This window comes from Coffea eugenioides, chromosome 4, assembly GCF_003713205.1.
Source record: "Coffea eugenioides isolate CCC68of chromosome 4, Ceug_1.0, whole genome shotgun sequence".
In the NCBI taxonomy this organism is placed as follows: domain Eukaryota; kingdom Viridiplantae; phylum Streptophyta; class Magnoliopsida; order Gentianales; family Rubiaceae; genus Coffea; species Coffea eugenioides.
In genome coordinates this window covers 10,846,547-10,872,006 of record NC_040038.1, presented here as the reverse complement: position 1 = coordinate 10,872,006, position 25,460 = coordinate 10,846,547, and the positions used below count along the sequence as shown (strand labels likewise).

The window sequence follows — 25,460 nt, the reverse complement described above, 5'->3', positions numbered from 1 at the left end:
TAGGACTAGGAGGAGAACATCATTATGTTTACCCTTCGTTTTCTCTCTTCTCATTCAAAGTTTTTCTGTGTCTTTTTTTGCCACAGATGCATATCCAGACTTGGAGAGGTCGTATACTTGAGACCATTTTGAGCTCGAGGTTTCTCATGTTTCAGTATGGCATTGTATACAAACTTAATCTAACTGGGAAGCACACTTCACTTGCGGTAATACTTTTCTAAGCTTTCTTGGCAAATGTTTCTATTATACTAAGTTAGATTTTTTAGTTTGATAGCTTAATTAATGATAATATATTACTTATTCTGTGAACTTTGTTAAATTTTGGGAATTGGTGATAAATTGAATAACCATTTCTAATCATTGGCCCTGACTGCTTCCACTTAGTTGGTTCTTATGCCAGCTCATCCAGAGTGGAAACCCAGTTTCTGAAATCAGAATGTAACCTTTCATTATGATGTGAGACATTTTAGTTTTTATGCCGCACAATTATCTCAACCTAAAAGCGAAGAACTGGTTTCTAGCAGTCCCATATTCTGATACTGAGAAGGGAAAATTTGATTTGTTCCCTTACTGCTAATAGTAGATTGAGGACTTGGCTATTGTGAACAGCAAACCTGCAAGATTGGATACTTATTTTTTTCTGATGCTTAGTTGGAAATGATGTTATCACGTATCTCTTTAAGAAGGACCTAAACAAGCAAAAGTTTTCCCCTATGGTGCCTTTCTTTGTCTGATATCCAATGTTTAGCACTTTCCACATCTTCGTAAATATGATGTCTTAGGTGATATGCTTGTGAGGTTTGCATAATTAATTCCAGTTGCATCAATAGTTGATTTTTTTTTTCCTTCTCTTTTCTTTTTTCTCCTTTTCATTGATCTTAACATCTCCTCTCATTCTTCAGATCTATGGCTTCTCTTGGGTCGTACTTGTTGGAATAGTCTTGATCTTCAAGGTTTGTGCCTTGATGAAAATTTTCTTTTATGCCTCAAAGTTTTCTCTATTGTGGTATACAGCATACTACTAGTTCTTTTTCTGCTGTCTTAGGTACCAATAATTCATTGTCTTTTCCTTTTGCAGATATTTACTTTTACCCCTAAAAAATCCACAAACTTCCAGCTGATGCTCCGATTCACTCAGGGAGTTTCAGCGTTGGCGCTTATTGCAGCCCTAGTCCTTGTCGTGGTGTTCACTAATCTCTCTGTTCCAGACTTGTTTGCTAGCATCCTTGCATTTATTCCTACTGGATGGCTCATCATATGTGTAAGTAAATTGAGTTGAAACATGCTAATTTTTTCCTCCTATGAGTGCAATTATTAATACTTCTTTAGGTAAATCGAACAATTATGACTTTATTATGTGGTGGTATACCGCTATAAATCAGTTCATTAGTTTAGGTGCTTTAGATTTGTTTCCACTTTCCAGGGGATGTCAGGAATGCCAGATTCGTCACGTTCTTTTGTATATGATTATATCTCGAGTTCATAAATCGTATTTGTTGTGTTGACACAGCTTGCTATCACGTGGAAGAGAGTAGTGAGGAGTTTAGGACTCTGGGAATCAGTCAAGGAGTTTGCTCGAATGTATGATGCCGGGATGGGTATGATTATTTTCGCCCCAATTGCGATGTTATCTTGGTTCCCATTCATCTCCACTTTCCAATCTCGTTTCCTCTTTAACCAAGCATTCAGTCGTGGATTGGAGATCTCTCTTATTTTAGCTGGGAACAAAGCCAATGTTGAGGTGTGATTGTTAAAAAAGTTGCAGTGTCTTATGCTGAGCCTTATAGTAAAATGATGGCTAAAGTTTCTGTAATATGATCCCACTACCTGTTGTTGATACGCGCTAACCTTTAGGTCATGGAAAATGTAGCGCAACTGAATTGGTTTTTGTAAATATTAGTGATTAATGTTTGCAGGTAATTTCTTTTGGGTTCTTTTTAATGCTGTATTAGTACAGCTTAGTCTGACATGACATTTTGTGCTGAACATGCTCTCCATCTTATATATGATTTTATGGGCCTTGTCTTGCAATCTTCACAAGGGTTTTTTTTGAACAGGTGCCTAGCGAGCTCTCATTAATGCACTTAATTCATACTCAACCTACAATTGTTGTTCTACCTTGTATTTATATACTTTTCTTAATTAATTTTACTTTGTAAAAAATTTAGCACCTTAATTACATCTTAACGGGTGTCTATTAAGCATTACTTAGATGGCTCCATCTACAAAAGAGGTTTTTGGCTTATTAAATAAGGTAAGTGTTGAAGGAGGAAAAATAAGTGTGTGTGCGTGCATTTATATGGTTATGGATAGCTCGGCCCTTCCTGAGCAACAAGACCATAAGCTCAGTCCATAACTTGATTTTGGAAGATATGGCACTAAAAGTTGTAGAGCTAGGTTGTCTTTCATATCAGCCACTGAGCTTTAGTTCAGTGGCCACCAAAAAGAGACTAATTCTTTCTTTGGTTCAGTGGCCATCAAAAAGAGATTAATTCTTTCTTTGAACTGTAGGTTCGGGGTTCGAATTCTATCTATAGTGAAAAAAAAAATTAAAGGAGGTGTCAGATCATCCTTTGATTAAAAAAAAAAGGTCGTCTTTCATATCGAGCCATTGAAGCAGCGCGTGCTATAATTGGACACTTCCATACTGCTATGAGCAGACTATTCGAAAGAAATGGTAAGACATGCGTAAGAGTTCTCGCAGATCTCCCTATTATTGAGAAACCTACGGGAGTACTAAGTAAGAATGGGAAGAGGAAGAGGAAAAGGAAATCTTACGGGTTGGGTTGCTCGTGTGTTCACAGGACAAATCCTATTTGAAATGGATGGTGTCACTTTGTCAAATGCTCGACAAGCAACTACATTAGCGGCAGACGTAGTTCACTATCTAAAATTGAGTTTTTTGCCAAAATAACACTTTTTCTAAAAAAATATTCCCAATTTGATTCACTTTCAAATTTTAATCCCATAAAGATATTATTGTTGCCACCTAATTATCCTGATTGTCATATAGGATAGCAAGAAAGGTAAGTTTTTATCTACTCTATAGTTTCTAACATGAACTAAAAATTTAAATTTTTTTATTATAGAGGCACAAGAAAATAGCATTCCTTTGATAATTTCCTTATAATTATTTAAAATAAATTCTACCATTATTGACCTTACAATTATTGATCTCTACATTTTTTTTGAAATGAATCAAACCTATTATTGCATATATTTTTTAAAAGAAACAATTTTTTAAAAATACAAAAATTACAATGATAATTTCAACGAAAATTGTAAGCAATAACAAGAAAAAGTCACAACAACTTCAAAGCTATGATATTTGTTTATATTGTCCTTCCTACTCCTTGAAAAGAACTTTTACAACAAGTAATCAAGTTGAAATTTTCTTCTCTAGTTCCAATTGAATATTTTCAACATTGTTCATGATGTTTCACCTTTATATTTTTTTTTTCCTTCAACTCTTACTTAATGATTTGCACAATTTCCTAACTAGTCAGGAACCATAATTTCAGAATATTAAAGAAAATCAAGATGGAATTAGTTAATGGGGTTCTAAAAACAAGTTTCAAATAAGTTGGCAATCATTCAAATAGGTGACAAACCAAAAAAATAACAAAAAGTTATACTTTATGAGAATCAAGAAGACAAATAAGTATACGTCTCTTCTTTATCTCTAAGTAGAGTAGAATGACTTGAAAAAACACTCAATCATAGTATAACTACAATAAATTTCCAAGAAAAAAAATTCCAAGACAGATAGGTGATCCAATTGCATGTAGAGTTGAAATATTTGAACCAGTACTCTGCACTTCAAGCTTCACCAATCAAAAGTAACCACTTTCTCGCCATTTTTCTTTACCATTCATGACCATTTTTTTGATGGCCATAGGAATGTTCCATAAACTTCACAATAGAAAAGACGAGAATAATCTTTGTTTACCTTGAAATTATCAATTCTAGAAGGATATTTTTATCCACCGGAACAATATTAAGTATGATACTGAAGTTTTAAATATTATTAATATAAATATTGACTTCTCAGAATTGCGTTTGACAACAGAAAGATAATGCAAAGAAAAGAAGTATGGGAAGGTTTAGAGAGAGAGAATCAGGGAAGATATTAGATTGGAAAAAGAAATGGAGCATGCCTCTATCTCTATCCTAGCACATATGTAACCTATGTGGCAAAAAAAGAATCATAATGATAATAAATTTTAAAATTAGATTATTTTGGGTATATGTTTTTGAAGGAGAGTTATTTTGGCAATAAACTCATCTAAAATTGGCGTAGTAATTTGGTCTTAATGGTTAAATCTTGCAAACCTTTCAACCCAAAGGACCAAATATGTATGAGTAAATCTTATGTACAATGATAATATATACACTATTACGGTTGGACGCATGATACATGAGTTGCCATGCATCCAATAACGATGCTATATACACTGTCAATGTATAAATCATTAATCCAACATTTAAATAACATAACTTTGCATGTAATTGCAAAACCTCATTAATCTTTGGCTTAAAGGAACTTAGGACCAACATGCAATTAAATAATTGTAGAGAGGGTGCGAAAGTGACGTTATCATTTTTTTTTCTGTCAAGAAGTCAATTGACTCTTACTGACTCAACAAAGTGACGTTATCATTCACTTGCACAAAATTTGTCTATTTTTATCACTTATCCATGTTTTCATTTTCGGTGTGTGTCTAGTCATTGCCACTTGTCAATAGACTGGGTAGTGAAATGTACAAGTCTTGATTTTTTTTTGCACACAATCTGAGAAAAATTAGTTAATTTTATTGGAAGTGTAAATCTAATCTACTATTTTTCTAAAATACCCTTACATTAATATTAGTAGCATAACTAATCATTATACTTTTACATTAATTGCAACAACAACATTGATAAAAAGCTGCACCATTCAAACCATGAATTAAAGTAATTAGTGAATAAATTAGATTATATTCACCGAGAAAAAAGTGCATTAAATAAGGGCATTTTAGAGAAGTGAAAAATAATAATAACTCCTAAATAAGCATAATTCACTAAACAAAACACTACAACATGTCTTCTAAAACTCACCGTTTGTATGTGAATATCTTATTCTGACTAAGAATTGTTCGCATTGTGTTCAAACATACAAATCAAATCATTGATTCGACACTTATCAATCCCTTCTTTTGTATGATACTTCGACACATAAAAACTCAATCAAATGATGTATCACCAGCTTTTGTTAAGTGCAGCAACAATAACTTTTGTAGAAAACGAATTGAAACTTAAATACGTGTGAGACATGATTAATATTTGTCTCTGCAGATCATTAAAAGAGATATGTGATTCTAATTAATTAAGAAAGAGGGTAACCGACACACAGAATATTGGAAGCTTGTCACTGCAGCTCCCAATCCCATGCAAAGAAATAGTTCTCTGCTCACTACATTTCACCTTCTTACAGTTGGTCTAGTCAACCAAATTCCAAAATCACCGCAGAAGCAGTTGGAGGGGGTGGATGTACATTTATGATCTCAAGCTTTCCAACAACCTCCATAAATTTCTAACCATAACGTAGAAAGGAAAAATCATGTCTGTTGCTGCTGTCAATTGCCTCCATAAATACTACTCATGGATTTCATCAATTCCCACCGCTACTTCAGCAGTTAATCCTTAATTCATTGGCATCCTTTTCTGTAATCTAGATCAACCAATTAGCTGAACTAAGAATAAGATTATGCTGGATAGTGATGGATGGAGAATGAATTCAGCAAAATAAGGATACTATTAGTGTTGAATTAGAAAACCTTTTTGGCCTATACATGCTTTTCCGGAAGATGGATTTAAAGTAGCTAGATAATGAATCAATATTCCACGGCATATATGATTATCAAAGAGCTAAAGAAACATGCACTTCCACTTTCTTAGTTTGGTCTTTAGTTTTATTCATATGAAGTGAAACTTCTGTATTGATTTGGTGGAGGGTGAAGACATGTACATGGTAAATACTTGTCTCTCCTAAGAGGCACAAGTATTCTATAAAGATAGCAGTGAGGTTCTAACTTCTGAAATCTAACTGAAAAAAGTGATGGCTTCTTCCCTTATCCTCCTTACTATCACCTTTACATTCATCATCCTGTCATCCCCTGTCACCAATTGTGCCACATCTGCCAAAACTGCAACTCATCCAATTCCGCCTTTCAAGTCCATTTATGCATTTGGGGATTCCTACACTGACACTGGCAACACCAACTCAACCACTGGTCCAAATGCATACCTCTATGCGTCACGCTCTCCTTATGGCCAAACTTTCTTCCACCATCCCACAAACAGATACTCTGATGGAAGGTTGGTGATTGACTTTTTAGCTCAACAACTTTCTTTGCCTTTCTTGCCACCTTATCTAAGTAAAACAGCAGACAAATCTTATGGTGTTAATTTTGCTGTTGCTGGCTCTACTGCAATAATCTATAGTTTCTTTGTGAAGAACAATCTCACACTTAACCGTACCCCTCAGTCACTTCAAACTCAGCTTGTTTGGTTTAGCGAATTTTTGGAAACCAAAGGGTGTAAAAATTCAATAACAACACCTAAAGAGTGCAAAGCTGTTTTTGATAATGCCTTGATTTGGCTTGGTGAAATTGGTGCAAATGATTATGCATATACTCTTGGATCTTCTGTCTCAGGCACAACAATTCAGAAGCTAGCCATTGGTAGTGTGACTCGTTTCTTAGAGGTAATAATGCACACATTATTTCATTATTTGATGGATGGTATATGTAGTTTATTGATTTGTAAAGGAACGTTTCAATTGTTATCTTTTTGTTATACCCTTTGTTTTGCATCAATTGATCCTTATCCTGAAACTCGTGCAAGCATCTTTTTCTTAGCTATGGCGAGTAGGATGGACAATGAAATGGAGAAATAATGGATGTCATTAGCTTTATGTGTACCATTTTTGGTGTTGAATTCACAGGCCATTCTGAACAAGGGAGTGAAGTATCTTGTTGTTCAAGGGCTGCCACCAACAGGGTGCCTAACACTAACCATGTATCTGGCTGCTGAGAATGATAGGGACACTTTAGGCTGTGTGGCAAGTTCAAACAAACAAAGCTATGCTCACAACACCATTCTTCAAGCCAAGTTAAATGATTTCAGGAAAAAGTTCCCAAATGCTGTGATAGTGTATGCAGATTACTGGAATGCATATGCTTCAGTGGTAAAGAATCCCGAGAAATACGGCATCAAAGAACTTTTCAAAGCCTGCTGTGGATCTAAATCTGGTTTGTACAATTTTGATCTGTTTAACACTTGTGGTTCACCCGTGGCTACTTCCTGCTCCAACCCTTCTCAGTACATCAACTGGGATGGTGTTCACCTCACTGAAGGCATGTATAAAGCTGTTGCTGAATTATTACTTGAAGGAAAATTTTCGAATCCTCCATTTGAGTACTTGCTGAGCAGCAAAAGAAGATCCGGATGAATGTGGAATGCTAGTATTGGCATCAGCTTTTGTGAGTTGTACTGAATTTCACACGGATGTCTCATATGATCAGCAGCTTTGAGTTACATGCATTGAAAAACCGCTCCCAAAAGTCAGTTTGTTGTAGTAAGAGTTATAATTCATGTATTTCATCCCTTTTTTCTTTTATGGCACCAGGGCGATAAACCAACCGAGGCCTTAATGAACTCAATTCAAGTTCGATTTTTTAACCAACTCGAGCTAGACTTTGAACAAATATTAAGATTCAATTAAGGTGTCGAATCGAATTCGAACTTATACCTCGTTTAGGCTCAATGAGACCCGTATAATTTCTAATATTTTTATTAATATTTTGGTGCAAAGTTATATTTCTATTGTATATTGTACACGTAATATTGATAACGTAATATTAAAAGTAAAAAGTTAAAGAAAATTTTGAACTCTAGAATCAAACTTGAACTTAAATTTTGAACTCATATAAGATTCGAATTCGAGTTCAAAAATATGAATCGAGTCTAATGATTTAAAAAATCGATTCAATTTATTTCCATCCCTAGGTACCACACCTAGGGATGTAATCGAGCCGAGTCAAGTTCGAGTACGCGGTACCAAATCGAGGCAAACTCTGAATACTAGATATGACCTCAAAATAACAGGGGTCAAGGTCGGCCAGTGAGACGATGGGGGATAAGCTTCATCGTCGAGAGGGAAACAGCCCGGATCACCAGCTAAGGCCCCTAAATGACCGCTCAGTGATAAATGAGGTAGGGGTGCAGAGATAGCCAGGAGGTTTGCTTAGAAGCAGCCACCCTTGAAAGAGTGCGTAATAGCTCACTGATCGAGCGCTCTTGCGCCGAAGATGAACGGGGCTAAGCGATCTGCCGAAGCTGTGGGATGTAAAAATACATCGGTAGGGGAGCGTTCCGCCTTAGAGAGAAGCCTCCGCGCGAGCAGTGCTATACTCGAGCTCAACTCGACTCATATATCCCTAGGTTCGAGTTCGGCTCGAGCTCGATCAAGTCAAAAAAATTGATACTCGAAACTTGACTCGATGTACTCGCTCTAAGCTCGAAACTCGACTCGATAAGGCTCGACCCTTAGTCAAGCCTTATCAAGCCGAGTCTAATCAAGTTTTTTGACTCGACTCGACCAAAAAACTGAGGCATTTTTTAGACATTTTTTCTTTTTAGGTATTTTTATAATTATGTTATTACTTTTTTACCCTTATAAAATTTTATTAGAAAGAAGAGTATATTGTAAATTCCGTATAACCTATACCCATAATAGTCATTTTATAATTATAATACATATATATTATTTAAATTATAAATATATTATTTAAATTATAAATATATTATTTAAATAGCTCGGTTCAACAAGCTACTCGACAAGCCTCGAGCCAAAAATTTGAGACTCGAAACTCGACTCGAACGCCAATCGAGCTACTCGAAACTCGGCTCGAACTCGATTTGACCGAGTTCGAGCCAAGCCGTTGACCGAGTAGAGTAGCTCGGCTCGCGTACATCCCTAACCACACCTCATAAAAAGTAGTTCGACTCGCGTACATTCCTAACCACACCTCATAAAAAAGACAAATAACATATTGCTATACACACATATTGACCTCCTTTTGCCAAGTGTGTGTCGGTGCAAAAACCTTGCAATGGCCAAAAGCAGTGAACCTTTTAGGTTCCCCAATTCTTAAGTTAGAATTTCCTGATATGGAAGCATCAAACCTTGCTGTCTGACAGTTCCAGTCATGCCCTCATCTAGTTAACCGGCACGGGACAGCCACCCCTGAAACCATGTAATATATTTTTAACAGAAACCAGCTGTTCATTCTTACAATAGAAGTTTAATGTCCTATTACTATTCATATTCATGTGGATCTCATACGTAATAATTACGTCTTTATTGTGAAATTTTACAAATAATTTATATAAAATTAGACTCCAATCATGCCCTCCTCTAGTTAACGGATACAGGACAACCATTCCTGGACCATGTAATATATTTTTTAACATTTTGTAATTCTAGATAAATGAACTATGAATTTCACACGGGATTCAACTGATTCAAAGAAATCAGCTGCTCATTCTTACAAATAAAAGTTTAATATTTTATTACTATTCATGTGAATCCATACATAATAATTGCATCTTTATTGTAAAATTTTATAACTAATTCACATAGAATTATACTCTGTTCAAAAAATGTTACACCATTAAAAATAATTGTTACTGATAACCGCACATGCCCCTATCCCTAATCAATGAAGTACAAGCACCAACTTACTACAAAAGACGTGAATTTTCCATTTTTTTTCCCTTCATTCGGGAAGGAACAATCGGGCAAGAAACTTCTTGCAAAAAAAAAATTTTTTCTTCACTTTTCTTTCTAAAATTTAATCTTTCCTATATTGATGAATCTTAGACTAGACCACATTCTTTCAATTTAAATTCGACTACCAAATTTTGCTTGTGTATACATTCTCTATACACTAAAAAAAAAAATTACCTTTTCTTCCTCACCTTTAATTTCACAGGTGACATATCTGCCTCCATTTATAGCAACTGTACCCGAAATATTGAATGCAATTTACGTTACCTACCCTAGTTTATTCTGTACCTTCCAAACTACTAATTCAGGTCCCTTGACGATGCTTCGATGTTAGTTTATTACAAACCCATGATGGCCTAAAAAGGGCCGGCAAATTTCTCTTATACATATTGAAATTATTCATTTACAAATACTCTGAATTACTTCCCAGCCTCACCTGCCTTGATTGATTCAATCCCTATTACTCAAAACATCATTGATGAAGATCAGACCAAAGTTGGTCTGGTGAGCCCTGCAAGTACCCCAAGTGTTTAACTGGATTCATCTCCATTCTCTACAACGTGCTGAAATATTATTAGTCGTGAGCTACGTCTAAGCTTAGCAACACTCAATACAAGAAGAATATTCAGCTCCACAGGCCCTGCCTCGAACATTTAAGCAGCCAAATGATGGTTGCAAATAAGAGTGAAATTCCATAAGCAACGCCATGATGAATGAGGTGGAAGATCACATTAATAGGTCAGATCATTGGAAAAGATGTGTTGATTCTTAACACAATGCAAAGAAACAAGAAATGTTAAATACTAACAAACTTAAATTAGAGGGAATATCAAAAACGGTCAAATGGAAAATGACTTTGCAGTGATTCTTCAAGCTCTCGGAAACCTCGAGAGACTGCTTCAGTTTGACTCTGTGGCAGTGGCAGTCTCCTGACCTCAGTCAAGTACCTGTAAATAGAGTGTGTCACTATCAGATTTGATATACTGGAATTCAATGAGCTAAGTAATCAGGTAGATAAGACAAGAGACCCTTCCGCCCATCGAACTTGCAAATATCAACCCAATAATAGTGCAGAACTAAACCAGATCAAATATTTGCACATTATATTGACTAATGTTTACAACACAATAAGTGTAGGGTGAAAACAACTGAGAATAGAGTTTTTCATATGAAGTAATTAACCCAATAGACTTTATAGTTAAACAAAGGTGGTGTGAGAGTTTACCATGTCAAGCAAATTGAATTTAGAGTCAAAACACGCGACAACTCTAAAAACAAGTGATATACGAGAGAGAGAGAGAGAGAGAGAGTAAAGTCAACATGCTGAATAACTGCTGTTAACATGTTAGAAGTCTACCAGATTGAAAATTGGAATACCATAGCCACTATAGTACATTGGGGTAGCTGTATGGTAGATTCTTTTAGCATGGAAACTTGTTCGGGATCCCGGTATAAAGACCTCAGAAGCCCACTGTCGTGGAAATCAGAATTTTACAGCTACCTTGGTATATTACATGCCAAAACAGAATACCAACTGTAAATCCAATAGATTCTAGCACAGATACAGGACCAGCATTAAGCGTTTGCCACGATCCGAAGACACCTTAATAAACTTTTCTCACAATTTTAGGACTTCCTATTGTTAGCAAAAGTTAATAGCTTCAAATTAAATGTTATCTCCAAAAGAACGTCATACTCTCCATCACAATGGTACAATGTACATGTTAAAAGGATTTCCACATCGACACCTTGGAAAAATTCTAATAGCGATTTTCAATTAAAAAAAATACAAAATTGTAATGTATCAGAGTTTGCACCTCAGAATTCTGTTATATTGAGATGGGATTTAAGCCTAATTAATTAAAATAAAGACGAGGAGCTTACCTGTTAGCGGCACTACTAATCTTATCACGAACCCCTTGGTTAATGGTTGTGGTTTGCCCAAAGGAAAATGTTCCACCAAGGATTAAAGAAGCTCCAGTAGCACTTGTACTCATCCTATGTGCAAAAACGGACATTGCCCACTCTCTAAGCACCACGAGCACCGAGCGAAGAAGGCGTAACCTCAAATTTGGAGATGGTAAAATTGCTCCATTTGATAACAATTGTTCATAAGTATTCAATACAGGTTCTACTGCACCTTTGCAAGCAGCTAATAGAGCTCTTGCAATATCTTCATCTCCAACAGATTCAACCCCTGAAACCACTCGCTCCTACAAAAATTTCAAAATTATGATCGCAACACACTTGTGACAAATTAAAATGTCAAAGTTGGCAGGAAAATGTACTTGTTCCACAAAGATAAAAATAATAGGAAACTTCATAAATCAGTTCGTAAGAAGAAGTTGAAAAAAGAAAGTCAAAGAAAAGCTGGAGAAAAAGCTAAATTGGGGGAACCCCATACCAAAGCAGCCTTCTCAAGCTGTAGACACAATGTGTCTAATGGTAAGACTGCTCCATCCCCAGGATAAAGACGGGAGCCAACCCTCTTTAATACTGCACAAGCTTCGGCAATGCCACCCTTCGAAAGAGCTTGATCAATGAGTCTGGCCCAGGTCTCCCTCACGATGCTACTATCAGCATCACCAGAATAGCTAGCAAAGTACAGCATTTCCAGACATGCCTTTAAGAAACAAAGCAAAAGAAGAAACTAACTTTAAAAATGGATGACCCAGAGCATGCAAACCATGAGGTTTACCCAAGATAATGAACATTATCAAAAAGGTATGGAGTAAAGGGCATGATCCACCAACATAGTAAAAAAAAAAAAAGCATTGGACATGAAGCACTGGTACCCTTGTGGAAGAATTGGCCAAAAGGTCTATGTTATGCAGAAGAACAATTCCAGAAGAAACAAAGAATAAATAGATCCCTTTCCATTTCTAGCTAAAACTGTAGTCTCTGGTCATCAGGGAAACCACTTCAACTAGGACTAAATCAAAGATGCAAACAAGACTAGGGACACGACTAGGATTTTATGGAACTGTAGCTTCTGTACAACTTTCCACACCAAAAAAATGAGCTGAATATTTGTTGCCCTTAAAGCCATTCCTTTGTGTTCAACCGAGAATAAAAATGAGAATGGTTCTTATTTTTACTCAGTAACGTCAAAAGAATATAATGGATACCCAAAAAAAAAAAAATGCACAGCAAAGTTAATGAAGAGACAAACAAAAACATCCATATAGTTTTCACATTGATGCAAAAGGATTCTGCTACCTGAGCACAATTTCAAAACCAGTGTTGTTATGGTAACAATGATCTTGATGGAGTGTTTCTTAATTTGTTCAAAAGTACCATTATGAGCATCCATTTTCCATCTCGCAACATCTCACTTCCTACTTAACCCCTTCTCTAATTCTAGTTACATATTTATCTTCAGCTAACCATGTGTGAGTCTGCATGCATGTACAAGCAACGGAGTGAACATTTATTTAGACAAATAGAATGATGAGGTCACAAAGCAAACACTGCAGAGTCTCTTTTTGTTCTCTCTTTCATCATGTGGAATCATAGTTTTTTTTTGGGGGGGGGGGTGTTTGCAAAGTTGAGGGCAAATATGGTTAGTCCAATATACCTCCCAGAGCTCAAATGGAACAGCATAATCATTATATAGCTGAGTGATGCTCTTCAAATCCAAGGACAACTCTTTTGCCTTTTCTGATATAGTACGGATCAAATCAGCATTGGGGGAGGTGCTCTGTTCTTGTTGTGAGTCATTTGAAACGGAGTTGACTGTGCTTGGAGAAGCCTCTAATCTAGAGGCCATAGCCTCTAGTTCCTCTTTGATTTTGATTTGGAACTGAATAACAGTAAGCTTTCCTTCAAGCAAATCCAGAAGTCCATTGTCAAGAGAGCCTCGTGCTGAAACACTCGTATTATCAACTTCAGTGGCACTCTTTGCCTGAAGCACGGCATTACTCAGGTACTGACGCCTGGTATTGAGACATTCAAGAAGAAATGAATCACCACAGCATGAAAATTAAATTTAACACATGAGATTTACGATGTACAAACTTGGGTTCTAAACAAGTGAGGTCAGTCCAGCAGCAAAGAAAAACAATTGGTATTGAATAGAAAACATAAGCCATGAGCAACATTAAACTAAACGCAATTGCTTCCCTGCACTCATCTGGTTGTATGTAAAGTACAACTTTGGGCCAAAAGCAGTGTCCTCTGTGCAGGAGGATGCATGAATTTGGATGGTCTACATCTAAAGTATTTCCTGGTTTACCTTTGATCTTTAAACTGAATCCTAGGGATAAACCAAAAGGAAACATTTTCTCTAACACAAACTGAATATATTCTTTCACTAGAGCCCTTTTACATATATCATATCCAGGGAAACATTGTTTCCCAAAGAAATTCATCAGTGTAAAACATTGATCTGTCACAAAGTCAATAGTCAAAGAACAAATCCAGTTCAGGATAGATATAAGGAAGAAAGGAAAAAGAAAGGGAGAAGAAAGACCATGGTATTAAAACAGACAGTCAAATAAATTAATCAACAAAATAAACTCATAAATTGAGGTATCCATAAGAAAGAGAATGAGGTATTCATACACATCATCAAATGATAATGTTAATTAATAAGAGCCGAAACAGTTGTGCATTGTAACTGAAGGCAATCAAATCAATTTATCTTGCTTAATACTTCAGGACTGGAATATATCCAAATGATTAGTTAACTAATCTATATCACTTCTTTTCTCTCTTTGGCCTTTTATTTACTATGACTAAAACTTCTGTATAGAAGTTCATTGTTTCAATCATGAATGTCAATCAGTTAGCAATTACTTAGTCTAGATTTTGAAGACTGCATAACACCTAATCAGGAGTGGATGAAGGTTCAAAAACAAAACCAGCCCCTTATCTTTTAGTTTGAGAGCCATGCCATCATTGAAGGACAAAAGAAAGCACCAAATATTTCTTAATAAGAGAACAGAGGACAGAGGACCTTTGTTCCAGAGTAGGAGCATATCCACCCTCAGTCGAGCGTCTTTCGGCCAGTCTTACCAACACATGAGCAGCAAGAATATGCTGTCTTTTCAAAACATAATATCGTGCCAGAAGCTCAAGATATTTCGCTTGATGAAGTGCAATAGGCAACCTTGACTGTCCAAGTGGAGAAGTAGAAGATGTCACCGCCAAAACAGCATGAACCTAGGTGAAAATAATTACACGAAATGTTAATTAGATCAGCGTCAACACAGAATTGAATATTCTGAGCAAGTTCTGGACCTTTACAATAGAAGATTATATCCTCATACTTAAATTGATATGGAAGTATATATCATTTCAAACATGATCTAAACAAACTCAAAAATTTAGAAACAGTATAACAAAGAAACCTCTTGTGAAGGTTCACGACCAGCACTTTGCAAAAAAGGCACCAAATCAGGGCCTCCGTATTCCAACAACTCATCTTCCAAGCCTAGATCAATCAATGTCCGATATAGATACTCGTGAAAAACTCTATCAGATGACTGGACACCAAGTTGGACGATCTGGGATATATACTTTTTACGAGAGCCTTGATCAAGTGCAGATTGAGCAACAGGTTTTATTGGAGACCCAAATTCCTTTGGTGAATTATCACCTTTTAAGGCACGCAAAGCACTGGCAATAATTTCATAACACTGCTCACGTTGGGCAAGCGCAAAATCCCTGACATCTTTTTGCTCATTCAAAGCATCACCAGCAGGATCCAAAGCCTGTGCCTTTTGCAAAGGTAAACGAACAACAGCTTCATAATACCTGCATTTGGTTATTATGCCAACTTTGAAAACGAACAAGATATTTTCTTTTGAAATTAGTAGGAAACCATTAATTGGCCAAACAAACATGGATGTTGTATTTGAATATTACATACCTCAAATCTTCAAAACGCTTGCACACAGTACGTAGGTCTGCAGACTCTGGAACTTTGCTCAGGTAATTGAAGGCCTCTCTAGCCAGGTTTTCCCTCTCCTCTGCATCAAAAGTAGCCGCAGCTCTCTCAAGACATTCAACAGCAAGAAAGAATTTATAATCAGACTCTTTGAAATAGCTTGGACAACCATCCCGCAGTCTGCCACTAATATCATCAACTGTACCCCTGCCATCAGGACCAGTGTAATACTGGACACATAAATAAAAGTTAACATAAGAGAGAGATTCTTTCCAGGCCGAGAAAGCACCACTCCAATCAAAGCATATAAATATGTATTTGAATATAATCTCTATGATCAATGTCAGGCTTCAAGGATGAATTATCTCAAAGTATTACCTCCATCAGAGACGCTATAAGCCTTGTAGCGAGTTTGTCACCCTCTTCCTCGCAAACTAGTTGATGAAATGTTAACTGAACTACAGCTTGCCTAGTATTTGCATCAAAATTACTAATCAGGCGTGTTACATGATGCTGTGAAAGAAGTTGGAGAAGAAAGAGGGCTTCACTGCATCTGAGCAGCAACTGTCTGATACATTCCATCGATCTCACCTGAAGCAAAGTCCAGTTAATTTTTAAGGCATTTACGGTGTAAAAACAAGAGAATGAAGCGCTACTCCTGAACTCCGACATACCTCCATGGCAGCTAGTTCTGCAGAAGTATAAGGAAGTCGCTGCCTTTTAGCTGATGATCCACCTTCACTGGTTTCAACATTACGAGAATAAGAACCAAATAAATTTCGAACCATACTTCTATCACCCACACCCATATCTGAACCAGTCCCTATCAGAATTGAACCAGTCACATCCCCCAGACCAGCAACAGAACCATAAAGCCCTCTTCTCTGATTCCTTCGTGAACTTAAAAACTTCTCGATAGAGCGGATTTTATCTTCGAGAACTTGCATTGCCCCAACAGGGAGTCTGCATATTACAACCATGTCTGAAGAACTTGTGCCACTTTTTGCAATAAATACTGGGAGCTCCCACAATGGTAAAAGTAACCTTGATGAACACAGGCACAACCCTTCATAAGCACCTGAAAATACAGGCTCAGCTTCTTGAACAACCTGTCCCATGCTAAAACCACCAGCTGGAGTTCGTGTGTTTGACAATGCACCACTGCCTTCTAACTGGGGTATTCCAACTAGTCTTGGGTCCTCAAAAGCTTCAGCTGCTTTTTCAGCAACGATATTGCTTATGAGGGTTTCAGCACAGACTATTCTGGCAGCCAGCATTAAACACATTCCAGATGCCTCCCCAGCTCCATAACGGTTGAAGAAGTCCTCCAACAGTGATCTTGGTGAGCTTGACTCCAACAACCTTCTCAGGATGTCAACCGGTCTGTTAAATACTATTTCCATCATGCCCATGGTACTGAAAACAACAATTCTCCTTCTTGGCAGTATATGTTGGGTTGAAAGGTCACCTCTCGCCCAGAGCTTTCGAGATGCCTTTTCAGAGGATTCCCACGTACCATCAAATCCACAGAATTCTAGTTGTAAATATAAAGACTGCACAATGGCAGCTGTATCTGGATGAGGTAGTACGTCTGCCACAAAAAGCATTCTACCTTCGATAGGAAGGGATGAGACCAACTCCCTTAGTGCACGAGTGCTTCGAACACCAGCTACCAAACCAGTGGATGAAGCTTGTGTGCTTGAATCCCTGTTGACAATTAGAAGAGAAGAACTAGTTGATGGCGATGAATCAGAAAGAACAAGAGCTCCAGCTGAATAATGACCTGATTCTATCTTAAGCGATAGATCTTCATTCTGAGATCTACCAGAGAGGGCCATGGCTCCAAACGCAAGACCACTACCCACACCCAAAGGAGGAGAAGGCCTGGTTGCAACTACTTTCAAACAACTTGGTCTCTGAAGATTGCTTCCAAGACCACCCAAACCTCCAAGGGAACCGCTATTTCCACCTGATGGCCCAGTCGTAAGGTACATCCTTCTTCCATCTGATAAAACAGCGACCAGATGAAGCGACTTTGATTCTAAGATAGACAAAGGTGATATCGAAACCATAGATGTCTTATTTGATCGAGAAGGAAGCCTTGACCCTGTTGGCTGCCTGCCACCATAGGATGGATCTTTCTGGCTGATCAAATTTCTCTCCTCTGCAACCTTCTTAAGTGGCCCATCCCCTCCTGGGCCCAGTGAGAAAACTTGGATTTTCATCTGTTCAGTCCTTCCATAGAGTATATGTCTCTCATTATCGGCAACCATTTCAACAATAGGATCAACAGCTGCAAATTTAAACACATTTGGCACAACCCATCTGCAGAACATCGAAGTAGCCATAAATCATACAACCATATGAATACTAGACGATAACACATGAAGATCAAAACATAGCAGATACAAAAATCAGCTGGGTGCTAAAGAAAGGGTTGATGATCATCAAAAGTTTTAATCTTAATAAGCTAACTTCAGTTTTGAGTAGAAAATAATTGTTTTAAGGCATATTAAAGCCCAGAAACCAATGCAACAAAGCATAACAACTATAATAAACAACTAAAAAGCAAATAAAGAATACGAAAACACTACCTTGAAATGACACTTCCCAAACCTGCAGTTACACAAACTTTACGACAACGTTTCTGCCAACCGGAACCAGTGGTATATTGCATCTCATAAACATGGCCATCACGACCAGAAAGAAAAATTCGACCCCAATCAGTGCAAGTAATACATGTCATTGTCACTCCATCAGATGGAATTCTATACTCATGCAACGGCTGAAGCACAACCTCAGCATATGGATCACTGCCATCACCCCTCCCAGAACAACAAACACCTAAAAGGATCAACTGATTGCAGGAGAAGGCAAGGTTGAATGAGAGAACCACATGACATAACAAAGTAAGAAAGATAAAGGCTTAATTATGACACAGAGCAAAATCGTTGATAGTATAAGAATTTGCTTTACAGCTACTTAACACATACAACAGAAAATAGAAGGAAAAATAGCTACCTCAGCAGGAGTGGCCAATATGAGGAGATATTGGATGGCCTCAACAAAAATGCCAGGCTTGGCTTTAGCTAAGCCAACAGCACAAATGGCTTGTTCATCCACACTATATTCAGGACATTGTCCATCCCTGTGTAGAACAGAAGAAATATAAAAATCAACAAAGTTAACAGACAGCAAGAATAACCAGCAAAAGGAAAAGATGATAATGTAAAACCAATAGTTTAATAGCTGCCCAATATCACCTCATTGCTACACCTGTTTGGAGATCTTGTGCAATCAAATTGAGCTCAAATAAATCATGACCATCAAGTTTTATGCAAACAAAAAGCTCAGAAAGAAGAAAATACTATGTCAAAGAAATATAAGCAAGGAAATTCCTTATTTTCCAGTCTCCACATAAAAAGAATGGACTAATACAAAAAGAATTACTATATAAGGTGAAAATCAGATGATTGACTTCATTCTGAGACACTTCAATTTTGTAAAGTTAGCAGGAATACCAAACAGATAAAACTGATGGGACTCTAAATTGTAAGAATCAAATGATTAATGCCAATTGAAATTATCTACTAAGGGAGGTTTGCTTAGAAAAACAAGTACCCACCTTTTACCCTTACAAGTCAGAAGATTACATCACAAATCTAAAGGGCTTTTTTTTAACTTTTTCTTTAGGGTGCTTAACAATTTTTCTGGATCTTCAAAAACTTTTGAACTGCCAGAAATCAAGGCAAGCTCCAGTATTTGACGGCATTAGGCAAATCATACCACAAAGAATCCCCTAGGTAACAGCTATAAGCACATGATGCAATAAATGATAAGTTTGTGAGTAATAGAAATTATCAAACAAAATGGCTAAAGCTTTGAAGTTTATACATTTCAGAGATGGCAACTATTGAAAAAACAGAAAACAGGCAATTAACAGGAAATAAGAAAAGCAGCAAGAGTAGCAAAAACAATCATAATTTATTCACTGAGCCACCAACACACGGAGAATAAGAAATCAAGCAATACTACCTAAACAAAAATCAAATAATTCAACAAGCCAGTTCTGTCTTGCTTTTGCTTTTGTAAAGCTGATTATAGAAAAGTAGTTATTTAAAGATATGTGGAAAAAACTGAACTCAAGTCTTTGTTTTTAAAGTTTGAAAAAAACCAAAAGCTATTTATAAAAGCACCTCCAGGACAACTGTTGAGAATCATCTTTTTCCTAAGTAAATAAGAAAGCAGAAGTCAATAGCAAACAAGAACACCTCATTCAGCTTTTAGCCTAAGAAAAGCTACGATCAGTTGCCTTGGGCAATTGGGAACAGCACAATATCTGAATCCGGTGTACAAACAACCTGCATAAATGTAGACTCATCCCACCACAAGAGAACTTCTAGAAAAAGAAAAACAAAGATAGAAACAAGAATAAGCATGCAACAGAGGTCACTGTGGCTAGTCAGCAGGAAAAAAAACACGTAGAATATGAAGATGATCATGACTGACAAAAGGGAAAAGAGCAGAGTGCAAACTTTCTTGCTGGTATTTGTTGATGTTGGGTCAAGAGGAGCCATGCATTACCTTCTAACCTTACTCAGACAAATTGAACTTGAGGCGCTTGCATGAATGGACCAAAAAGTTTAGAGTAAAGAATGATTGGATGAGAAGGATTTACAATCAAGGAAATAGACAACAAAGAAAGGCAAAGATTTCAAAAATGTGAGCACAAAAGAATGCTTTTAAAACTGGACTTTTGGACAATAGTAAAAATAGCAGAATACAGCCGAAGCATTGCATTGTAACCTGTGTATCACCAGGATGCACAGCATAAGCTATTTAGAGGGCTTCTATCATTTTGTTGGGGAAGGAATCTTGGATGAAACATAAAGAAACTGGGGGATCACCACTCAATTCCTAGCTACCCAGAGCACGGAAACAGCAACTTGGAACCATGCTCTTAAGCAAATGATGTCCTATTTCCTAACACTACAACAATACCCGACTGTAGCACCTTCCATTTAAAGTATCAGTTGAACAAAGGTAAAACCTACCCAACACCTTTGCACGTGGGAATCTCATCTTTATGCAAATTGATACATGCATATCTAGGAAGAAATACCAAAAAAATGCATCATAAGCTTAAAAGAAAATGTCATTTTCGTGTTCATGCAACAATGGTGTGTAAGTTGAATCCAAGCATCTACCTTACAAAAGTAAATATGAATCAGCAACTTTGAAAAACCGAAGTTCGTCAAAGAGAAAACAAAAGCCTTGCAACCTCAACCAATTGCAAAATGTAAGATTTCTAGAAATTTATTTGGAAAGCTTATGCTAACAAGTAATACTTGATGCTAAACCCAACAAACTGAATAATATCTTTGAAGTAATTAACTGGATAAACCAAATTTGTTCAGAGCACATAAAAGCCCTAGTAACCATATCAAAAAATCAGAGACCCAATCAGTAAAACTGCGTAAAATTAAAACACCTGCCCAGGTGTCAAGCAAATGCAAAACACTAACCACTTGTCAAACCGCCAGATAAATAACGTGTTATCCACCGATGCCCATGCTCTGCGTATGTCTGGAAATATTCCACATAAAGCTGTTCCCTCTCCACCAGATGCATTGTATCTTTCAATGAGGACAGGAGGCAACTCCCAAGTATCCACAACTTCAACTAAAGGGGGCCACTGCAACAGGATGCACACCAATTTGATGCTTCTCCAAATGATGAATGACAAAATAGACAAAGGTACAGAATAAACAACATAAAAAAATGAAATAGTGCAAGCTTAAGCAATACAAATCACAATAAGAACATCCTATCCCAATTTCTGCTGCAATCAGATCCACCTAAAGCTTCAAAATACTGACATGCATAAAAGATGAATGCAAGATAATTAATTGCAGATTTGGGACAGAGTTAGTTGAAGTAGTACACGAGTGTAATATACAATAATACCCTCAATTATTCTCTTAAAATTCCTCCTAAAGTATTACAAATGAATTTCACTCTTTGAAACCTGAACCTTGAGTACACAAATCAGCTGATTGATTTAAAGAACTTAAATGAGATGTCCTCATCACTTTTTCTAGCAATTTCTCTTGAACAAAATGACAATCAACTTCAAAATGCTTTGTGCTATGACGTAAGACCAGATTCAAAGCTATATAAATGGCTGCTTGACTATTATACACCAAATTCATAGGCTGTTTATGCTCAAAGTCAGGCTCATTGCATCATACTTTCCAGCATATCAATCCAGACTTGGTAAATAGCAGTCTCACAGGTGTTTAGGTCCAGTACTTGACGATGCAAGAAGAGTTTGCATCTTGCCTTCGCTTGACTTCCAAGCTACACAAGCATCCCTTGTACTGCTTCTCTAGCCAAAAAAGAAAAGGTGGAATGCTATGCCTTGGCTTTCCAGATCTTATGCTCTAAAACCATGACAATACATTTCGGAAGAAACTTTTCAACACCGGAATAGCAGGTGACCTACTTGTATTCTTAAGAGTAGTACACGAGCATTCTCGAATAGTTCCCTTACTCACTTAAAGAAACCAACAGCACTTCATGTCATCAATAATTTAAGTATGATGGGATTTTTTCTTCAGAAGTACTTTTAAAGAATCGATTATTTTCCCACATTGAGGCTCTAAAGAGGAGTAGTAAAAAAAGGCCCAAAACAGACGAGCAGAGAAATGAAGGTCATTCTCCTACATCAATTGAATTTGACGTGTGTGGAAACTCAATTAAGCTACTTTTGCACCAATTTCAGCAAGCTCTCCAAGCAGTTGTCTCTCAACAACTTCTTTCACATTAAACTAACCTTTACAACTCCAATTTTGAACTAAATATCAAATCAAACACAAAATTTTTTTGCCAGTAAAGCTCTTCAATATCTAGTAAACTTTTTCCAGAAACCATAATAAGTTCAAGTCCCATCCACCTTTAAATTCCACAAAAATTAAATTCACCCACCACCAACAAGAATTCAAATAATAACTCATCAAAGAAACATATAAAGAACAAAAATTACCAATTACTTGCAAAATATACATGTTCACTAGATTCACTGTCAAAAACCAAAAGTAAAACGTTTTTGCTTTGCTTTCCTAGCATTTAACTAGTAAATTACCTGGACACCATATACATTCTAGAATACCCGAAATCCAAATTCACAATCTTCTTTACCTTGAATTTTCTGAGCACTCAAATACTTGGCTCCTCGTATACCATGCACTAAGAAGAACATGAAAAAGCCCACAACTTCAACTACTATACAACGCAGTCTATCCAACATTCTATGCCAAATAACCATCTTTTTTACTTTCCTTTGCTATATTCCTTTGAGGGAAAAATGCCTAACAATTTACACCACTCCCCAACCCCCCCGCCTCCCCCCCCAAAAAAAAAAAAAATACAAGAAACCATTTTTGTGGGCTAACCTGAAATAAAGCAACCAATTCAAAAAAGAATAAGAATTATAGAACTGATAAAGATGGTAGTAAAAATACCTCTCTGGGTTGAGCAGTATAGGGATGACTAGCATATCTAGAAGCTTCCAGAGCTTCTTCCAGGTCAAGCTGAGAGCCAACATCTCTGCTTATACAGTTGCTGATGGCAAGCCCAGCATTAAACACGTCACGCATCACAATCTCATTCCTCCACGCCATTTTTTTAATCCTCTTCAACCTTCAACACAAAGGAGAAAAGGAGGCAAAAAAAAAAAAAAAAGAAGAAGAGAAGAAGATAGAAATCCCAGTATCCCAAATTCTTATCCAGTCAATAAAATTACTGGAAATTTTTTGGGTTCTCAACCTAATTCATAGAAGAATAAAGGAATGGAAAAGAAAAGAAAAGAAAGGATCTGATAGAAGAGAAGAGGAGGGAAATTTCAAGAGGGTTTAGGGAGAGGGTTTTGACTTCCCCTGATTTATTTTCTTTCCCTCTTCTTCTCTATCTTTTTTTATTTTAATTATTCCTAATTTATAGTACTAGTATTAATAAGGGGGAAATTTAAAAAATTAGAATCAGAATTGACTGTTAGTCAACGTTTGTCATCGTTTTTGAACGCCTAGCAGCTGTACTAAGTGAACTGCCGTCAACGTTATCCGGAACGGCGTCGCGTAACCTACTTCCTGGCATGGATTTGGGCCTGAAGCATAATAATTTGTGGATTCGAGACTCCTACAATTACCAGCGGTAATTTTTTGCACGGTGCAATGTAGTGATTAACGGAACAAAAGTAAACACCAAAATAATTAGAAAAATATATTATTTACACTTCCATTTTGTTAATCACATCTTCACTATCATTTTCTCAATAATTAATACTGACACTAAATTAGTAACATGCAAAAAAATAATAATAATTTTTTTTTTGCTTGTTGAAATTTGTTCCCCAAGTTCAATTCCCACCATCTAATTTCAAATTTTTCCACCTCCCATCTTTAATTGTTCTTTACAATCCAAGCTGTGATTGGTCTCTGATTCCTTAATTTATCAACTGAAACCTATAAAAGCTATATCACTTGATGGACAGCAAAAGACTAGTTATGATGGGAAGATCAACGCCTAAACATTTTTTAGGGCACTTTGAGAAGGTTTATGCATAAGTTTTGGCTACGCTTGTTTTGCATGTCCACAAAAATGATAAATAAGATATGTGGGATCGGTAACTAACAGCCATCTGGGCTTGGTGGAGTAGGAAGTCAAGAGTTCAAACCTTACCTCCCATCACTCGCCACTATATGTGGCTGTCATTTTAAGTGGTTTAAATCCATACAGGTGCATAGTACACTTGTTTGATCCGATGGTGTTTCAGTTCTCGTCGATTCTCCCATGACCCAGTTGGACCCTCCTCCTTAGTATAGGCTAGATTAGGCATAGGATAGACAAGTGCCGATTAACAATATATATGTGTGTGTGTGTGTGGGATCAGCAATTGGGCAATGGTCGCTTGTGTTTCTTGTAGTCCGTTAATACAAAATCTGACTCTTGGCTACCTTAGATTATTGAGGAGAATTTTACAATGGTACTTCATACGTGTGTTTATCATGGATAATCATGGTTTTGATAGTTATTCTCAATGCTCAAGGAATTGATGATTTTTGTGTTTTCAGATGATTATGTCATTTGCAACAGCTGCAAAAGACCTGATACAACTCTTTCAAAGGGGTAATTGACTTTTACTATTTTCATCTGTCACGTAGTGAAGACATGTTACACTTGACGCTTGTTGGAATTTGCGAAGCAAATAAAGAAGAAAAATTGTGGGAAGCGATTTTTTGTGAAGAGTGGTATATTAGCAGGTCTTGATTAAATTCTGGTCCGTCCCATCTTGCTCTTCTTGCTAAACATGTTTCACTTAATTCAGCAAAGTTGCCTGATTCCAAAAGTTTTGGATGTTCATGAGCTTCAAGACCTCAACTGTGATTCTCATGCAACACAAACACAGGGAAGAAAGGGTTTCATATTCATGCAATTTATCTTGTATTATGTATCTTCGATTATACACAGCTTTCCTTCGGATATAAATATAATGCATCTCTCCAAAAAGCTTTTGAAATATCTAATAAGCTTCTGAAGTAAAAGGAACTTTTTTCTAATCTTTTATGAAGTGTCTAAAACTATGAGAAGCCAAAAAAAAAAAAGGGGGAACTGCATCTGATTCCATAGCTGCTATGGCACATGCACTACTCCATGCACACACCACACCTCTGCGATAAT

The 25,460-nt window shown here is 36.8% G+C and overlaps 3 protein-coding genes across 4 annotated transcripts in view; 2 read left to right on the top strand and 1 right to left on the bottom strand.

Annotated features, from left to right (window-relative positions):
* Nucleotides 1-2,054, top strand: part of LOC113768831 (callose synthase 10) — a 40,004-nt gene extending 37,950 nt beyond the window's left edge. Inside the window, exons 48-51 of the mRNA XM_027313338.1 lie at nt 87-206; nt 903-953; nt 1,079-1,261; nt 1,511-2,054. Of these exons, the coding sequence (XP_027169139.1) occupies nt 87-206; nt 903-953; nt 1,079-1,261; nt 1,511-1,747 (591 nt within the window). The 3' untranslated portion in view covers nt 1,748-2,054. The remainder of the gene's footprint in view (nt 1-86; nt 207-902; nt 954-1,078; nt 1,262-1,510) is intronic.
* Nucleotides 2,055-5,907: 3,853 nt separating this feature from the next.
* LOC113767656 (GDSL esterase/lipase At3g48460) lies at nt 5,908-7,789 on the top strand. Its single transcript, XM_027311822.1, has 2 exons — nt 5,908-6,745; nt 6,986-7,789. The coding sequence occupies exons 1-2, from the start codon at nt 6,098-6,100 to the stop codon at nt 7,490-7,492; spliced, it is 1,155 nt and encodes a 384-aa protein (XP_027167623.1). The 5' UTR covers nt 5,908-6,097; the 3' UTR covers nt 7,493-7,789.
* Nucleotides 7,790-10,381: 2,592 nt separating this feature from the next.
* LOC113767850 (nuclear pore complex protein NUP155) lies at nt 10,382-23,633 on the bottom strand. Of its 2 annotated transcripts, none has more exons than XM_027312053.1 (13): nt 23,246-23,633; nt 21,248-21,445; nt 18,744-18,870; nt 18,317-18,579; nt 16,397-18,047; nt 16,101-16,313; nt 15,705-15,952; nt 15,184-15,589; nt 14,790-14,995; nt 13,410-13,767; nt 12,237-12,455; nt 11,717-12,045; nt 10,382-10,779 (listed from the first exon to the last, which is right to left on the bottom strand). In XM_027312053.1, exons 1-13 carry the CDS (start codon nt 23,326-23,328, stop codon nt 10,662-10,664), a joined length of 4,419 nt encoding a protein of 1,472 aa, XP_027167854.1. In that variant the 5' UTR covers nt 23,329-23,633; the 3' UTR covers nt 10,382-10,661. The 2 variants fall into 2 exon arrangements, with proteins under 2 accessions (XP_027167854.1, XP_027167853.1); XM_027312052.1 differs by having other exon boundaries at nt 21,248-21,417.
* Nucleotides 23,634-25,460: the final 1,827 nt, after the last annotated feature.

What these genes read in the sequence shown, in the direction of transcription:
- LOC113767850 (XM_027312052.1), bottom strand. Translation starts at nt 23,404, where the DNA reads ATGGCGTGGAGGAATGAGATTGTGATGCGTGACGTGTTTAATGCTGGG. An exon ending in TTATAGCGTCTCTGATGGAG is followed by an intron (nt 15,953 to 16,100) that starts GTAATACTTTGA and finishes TTATGTGTCCAG; the next exon opens with TATTACACTGGTCCTGATGG. An exon ending in AGCTTGAGAAGGCTGCTTTG is followed by an intron (nt 12,046 to 12,236) that starts GTATGGGGTTCC and finishes AAATTTTTGTAG; the next exon opens with GAGCGAGTGGTTTCAGGGGT.
- LOC113767656 (XM_027311822.1), top strand. Translation starts at nt 6,098, where the DNA reads ATGGCTTCTTCCCTTATCCTCCTTACTATCACCTTTACATTCATCATC. An exon ending in GTGTGACTCGTTTCTTAGAG is followed by an intron (nt 6,746 to 6,985) that starts GTAATAATGCAC and finishes TTGAATTCACAG; the next exon opens with GCCATTCTGAACAAGGGAGT.